General features: G+C 41.1%; 1 protein-coding gene across 1 annotated transcript in view; it reads left to right on the plus strand.

Moving 5' to 3' along the window:
- Positions 1 to 2,582, plus strand: part of LOC115318769 (disintegrin and metalloproteinase domain-containing protein 8) — a 39,450-nt gene extending 36,868 nt beyond the window's left edge. The window contains exons 13-14 of the mRNA XM_029978484.4: positions 1,002 to 1,106; positions 2,550 to 2,582. Coding sequence (XP_029834344.2) covers positions 1,002 to 1,106; positions 2,550 to 2,582 — 138 coding nt within the window. The remainder of the gene's footprint in view (positions 1 to 1,001; positions 1,107 to 2,549) is intronic.
- The last annotated feature ends 3,418 nt before the right edge of the window (positions 2,583 to 6,000 follow it).

The raw sequence follows: 6,000 nt of genomic DNA on the forward strand, positions 1-6,000 counted from the left end.
TCGTCATTCCAAAGTTCGTCGTTCCGTGAATAATTCGAGCTGCGGTACACGCGTTTGTGTTCAAACCCGCGCAACCAGAACGTATATTTCACCAAAGATTTCAAGTCAGAGCAACGGTAAACACCAATTCTGCGTTAAACACGGCAAACTTAAAACATAAATTGTGGACATGATTGAACAGGCTTATGCAAAGGAGCAGTAAATTGCACGAAGTGTTTTGCTGGGACTCCTGCTTCAAGATTGGCAGAAGAAATCTAGATAATATAACAGTCTTGTTCTGCCATTTATGAGGCGCTAGTGTCTGCCAATACACTTCGCGCAATGCATTGAATTTAACATAAGCCTGCTACTTTATGTCACAGGTCATTGTATTAGATTTTATGAGTATTACGTAGAGCTGATGCTCGCAATGCTTAGGTTTTGAGTCTACAGTGAAATCGCTACTGCGGTCATGCATGTGTTCACAAATACTTGCGCAGTGTAAATGTTCACATATCGCTTCCTTTGACATAATAAGACACGAATGTTTCTGTTTTCAAATGCTGCAGACGCATCACCGCGCTGCCCTCACCTTTCTTGCCACAAAATAGTCTGAATATTCTGATCGCACCACGCATTGCAATAGTATTACTTCAGACTAAACTACGCCAACAACACCTTGAAACTTTTGCATACCAGTCACCCTTTTACATTCACAAAGATAACTATCTGAAAAGCGGTATTTAAAGCGACCGAAGAAACAGTGTTTCTTAATATGCAGTATCAGATGACATGAAAATAATACAGAGAACTTTGGTACCAATATGGACGAGTCATAGCTAGACCATGTCCCTAGTGCTGCATCACTTCAAAAAGGCCAAAACTTTATTTACGCCTTAGCGGTAAAGAGACGTTACCGGAAATTTATTTCCGAAATACTCTTCCTTGCGTCGCGAGAGGTGGCGGATAAAACAAAACGTATTTTTGTAACGTCCTCATAAAGTTAAGCGTCTTCTTTGCAGTATACCGGGATGCTCCCCGAGTGCACTACAGTGTGCTGCTCTCAATTTTTCCGAACATGCATGCAAACTGTGCTTACGGATGGAATGGAATGCAAACACGGACACGTAAGAGCCATTTCTTTGACAACTTGTACAATATTCTATTGACGACTCCGGCGAAATTCACGCCGCGTAGCAAGACAGTCCAGAAACTCCCAAAGTAGGCTCTTTGGTTCAGGCCGTCTGCGTTCGATACATATTTCCCGGAGCCTATAAGCACTGAGATCCTACGAAAACCAGGGCGTGGCCAATTCCTAGAATTTTAATATTGCTCTGCAGCCAATCAGATGACAGCATTAGCGTTAAGAACGCAAGAGAACCAATCACGAAGGAAGATACGTGACATTAAGTAACCACGCCCAGCGTTTCCTAGGCAGGCTGTGACTATTGCCAAAGTAGCTTAACGTCCCTGTTTATCAAAATCGATATATGTATCCCTGCTCAGAGATACCGCAAGAAAATAAGGAATGATCAAGTCTGCGATACAGCTTAAAGGTGTGCGATTTCTTTCATCTTTGAGATAAAATCTACAGCAGTTCAGATCGTGTTTTACCATCTGAGCTCTTAGTGAACGCTTCGGAAAGGAGCTCATTTATGACAAGACAATCACTACAAAATTTGATTCAATAAAAAGAACCGAATCATATATATAGGAAATATATGTTTCTTTCTTTCTGACAAATCAAAATATAAGAGATAGTCTGAAGAAAGAAAAAAAAACCGCATAACTTTCAACTTTTGTATTAGTGTGTTGGATATTTTAAGGATATTGTTTCTTAAAATATGAAATCCATATTGCAGTCAAACGAATATGTTCCAAAAAGCTGAATTCCACACATAATCAAGGCAGATTTCCACTTCCATAATCCTTATAGCAAATCGTGTACTGGGTTTCTTGGTAGGGCAGTGAAGCAGAATGGCGTCAAACATTCTCAGTTTTTTATTACAATGACTTGGTGATTGGCCTCTAAGCTTCCTCTAAAATATTGATAAAAAATGCATTTATCCGAAGTCCTTATTATCGCAAATCATTATGGATTATATCAAGAAATTGGTCTTGCTAACAAGTCAGGCAAACTGTCGACGTTTCTTAAAGAATATTAGAAATCCCCACTACGTGAAGCATCCCGTTGTATGGCTTTTAACAAGTAGCCGTGAGATAACCTTTGTATTGCGTTGATGTCTACAGCCCGAAATAGGTCCTTGTAAAAACCGCCACTTTGCTTTTGGTACAATTTTTGCAAACCTTAATGATGCTACTTTGTCTACAGTTGTTTCAACAGATAAAAATAAACCGTCTGAGCCGCACATTGTGTTACCTGATGAATCCCGGTAAAAATTACAAATTTCATTCCATGATGCGATATTACGTCAGTGACGGTACTCCTATTGTATAATTTCGTTACCATGTGGAGGCCTTGCAGCAGCAAGCACCCCATCGATTGCGAAACAAATTCAAATTAATTACCTTCAGTGAAAATACCAAACCTATTTTTTTTTCTGTTGCAGCATTGTGTGAAACACAGATGCGTCAAGAAGTAGGTGTACAAATCACCGAGGATAGTTGTACTCGCAAGTCTTCTGAAAACTCCACATATAGCAAGAATGACAAGAAGATTTACGACAACTAAACGGAAATAAAAATATCAGCATTGGACACAACGTTCGTTAAGCTTGGGACGTTAGGTCACGCCTCACGTTGATTTGCCTCATCTGAACGTAAGAGAAAAGTTACTCCCAACAAGAAAGACATTAAAATAAATTATTGTTTCCAAACCATGACGATAGTAATTACAGAAATAAAGTAATAGAAGACTTCTCACCAAACTGGTACCGCTAGGTCGTTGCAGATCAAAAAATGCACGAGACTTCCTGCGACAAATCGAATCTCCCAATATTAAAGCGGCGCAGTAAAACGTGTTTGAGCGAAGTTTCGCATTAACGTTAGACCCTTATGTGTCTTAGGTAGATCCCGTTTTAAAATACACTCTCCTGAAGGAGTTTGTGGATTTGTGATGAAATAGACATTTATGAACGAAAATATTCGCATGCGTCAAGAACACCCTACAGTCTGAAACAAAGTGATAAAAAAACGGTGTTGGAGCTTTTCTGCTGTCCGTCCTGACAACCGAAAATGGGAATTGAAAGTTCCTAAATGTTTTTTGATACATTATAAATAGCAGTCCCCATAAAAAAATAACTTGGAAGAAAAAGAGATAACAAACTAGCGGTTATTTCTGGTGGTCTGCAAATAAACTTAAGCGACAGCTGAGGCGCCGCACATACTATTCAAACAGACAAAACACATTTATTTATTTATTTGTTTGCTTATCAATATTACCAGCCACCTGATCGATGGAAAACACAAGAGTAAACAATGCTTTGTAGACTGTACAAGCCGCTATGCATAATTTAGTATCTTTAACAAGCGTACTGCGCTTGTTTCTCAATACGTAACCGTGCAAGTAAAACAACCGTCCTAAAAGAAACAGACACAAACGCCGACTGAGAATACCAAGTTCTGAATCTGACGCAGCAGCGCGAGATATTTTTTTGTGTTACATGGCCGAGTTATACTTGGTTTTATGCTTAGTGTACAACGCCATCAGAGCTGCTGGCAAAAGCATTTGACGTGGTCTTGCAGCTCACTAGCCCGTGCTCTCGCCCAACTAAGACGTTAGATGAAGCCACGCGCTCAAGCAAAGTAGCGTTTGCATATTGCTCACTAGTTATAAAACGAAGTATGGTCGAAAATTAGGTTCTGTGTACATTTAGACCCCACAAGTTTAGTCAACCCTAACAGGAATCTCGTGCCCCTGCAGTAGATAAAAAGTTTATCCCGAACAGTATGATTGCTGGCCTGTCGCTTTTAAAATGCCTGATGTTGTTGTGATGCACGATCGCACTTTTGTGCATTGCACATAGAGATTAAAACGTGCAAGCCTGGGGATTTACTTTGTATCTAGGTTCTGCAGCTCAAGTTTTGCTCTATGGGTTTTAATCTGCGGTCTGTAAGCACATGTGGCCATTTATCTTCCCTAAAGCCAATACACAACAAGAGGGTTTGGTAGTTGATATATTATAAATAAAGCGTGATATCAACCTTCAACCTGCTCTGGTTCTCGTCCAACTTCATTTTAAAAAGTCTGCTGAGGAGACGCCGAAGTGCTTTCGTAGGTAGAGTAACCAGGTATATTTATATAGAATAGAGTGCGATGCGCATCTCTGCAGATTGATAGATGATTTTTCTGCGAACGACGTTACCGCCAATCACGTATCGCGCCGAAACTTCCCGCCGTAATTATGTGCTGTCTGTCCCATATAAAGGCAGTACACAGCCAACTAAAGAAAACTGTATAGCTATACCTAGTCTTTTTGTCATATCCAAAGTCACTGGATCTGAGAAAGTAGCGCCATTGCCTTCCCACCTGCTAACCGGGCACAAATACCAACATGCAGACGACAGAACCTCTCAAGGTGATTGGCTCATCCCACTCGGTTGCCATGGTGATCGCTATTTCGACCCCTTCAAAGCGAAAGGGTCAACGACTTTTTGAAGCTTCGAAAGGGTCGTCAAAACCAGCTGACCAAATTCTCTATGAAGCATCGTCGTCTGAAAGTGTTTCTCGGCCAAAATGAACGTCTATGGCACTGTGTATTCGAAAACAATGTCACTTATGCTTATTTCTTCACATCTTTTACAATTATGATGCTTTTCTCGCATGTTTGAAGACAGTAAAATAACTTTCCATGTCCCCAAGTACCGATGCCGCGTGTTACGCCATACATCTTCGTACCGCCATCACATTCAACATCAGTGCTTGGAGGCAATGAAAAAAATTTACTGGCTTGAAACACGCAAGAAAAGCAACTAAAATTCAAAAGGTCATGTACAGTCAAATCGCTTTGCGCAAGACTGTTTATGGTTGCTTTAAAAAAAAAGAAAAAGTTGATTCAACCAAGAAATGTATAGTCCTAGCGATAAAGATAACAACATTGAAAGCACCATTCGTTTACATCCACTCTCTTTTAAAACAAAACAATATAAAGGCTGGGGTCGAGGTACATGCTTGTCAATCAAGGGCGCTCAGATCTTTGGGCTGAGCTGTAGGTATTTAGATTTACTAATTTTTCACAGTACCGAGGTTTCACTGAGCAGAGAAGGTGTGCGAAACGAGGGACTCATATTGAAAATAAACACTATAATATTCCACACACAAACATCACAAACAAGCTTCGGCTTCGCAATAAAACACCTTTTCATGATTAGTTGTGAATACTCAACAATACAAACCACTAAATTCAGGAGAGGCACGCATGGTATTAAAATGCAAAAGATTGACTTACAAGTCAAGTTCAGACTCATTATCAATAAACCAAAACACGATCAAAACAACACGTTATTTCTTTGACAGTCTACTAGTGAAGAAATGTTTAGGTGGCTCCCTCTTGGTGTTCGTTAGCGAAGACTTGACCCAAAGTTTCTTCGCTGCGACGCCAAAAGCTGTATTCTTGGCTGCTTTTTATACTCTGCAAATTAGTTTTGATGGTGTCTTTCAAAAGTGAAAGCCCTTTACAACTCCCTGGAACGCCAAATTGGAGAGCAGCTTTTGAAGAGGAGGCGGGATGGGTACTAAGGGGAGGGTATATTCCTTCTCCCTCCTCCTTCCTCGCTATCCTGCCTGCTACTCCTGATCGAAAGGGCTTTGGTTCGAAGCCGGCCGAGGGACAAAAGATAAAACTGGTTTAAAATCATCTTTCGGAGTAATGAAAATTCAGATTCGTCACCCCTGCTCATTCGTCCCCCCTGCTCATCCTCCTTGCTTCCCTCCTTTCTCCTGCTCCCCTTACGGGGGTCACATGATCTCGGGGTGTGTGTGGGGGGGGGGGGTAGCTTGACACGTGACCCCCGGACCTGGGGGTCACGTGACCTGGGGGTGTCACGTGACCTGGGGGGGTC

The sequence above is a fragment of the Ixodes scapularis genome, unplaced genomic scaffold (assembly GCF_016920785.2).
Source record: "Ixodes scapularis isolate PalLabHiFi unplaced genomic scaffold, ASM1692078v2 PGA_scaffold4__175_contigs__length_147842914, whole genome shotgun sequence".
Classification (NCBI taxonomy): Eukaryota; Metazoa; Arthropoda; class Arachnida; order Ixodida; family Ixodidae; genus Ixodes; species Ixodes scapularis.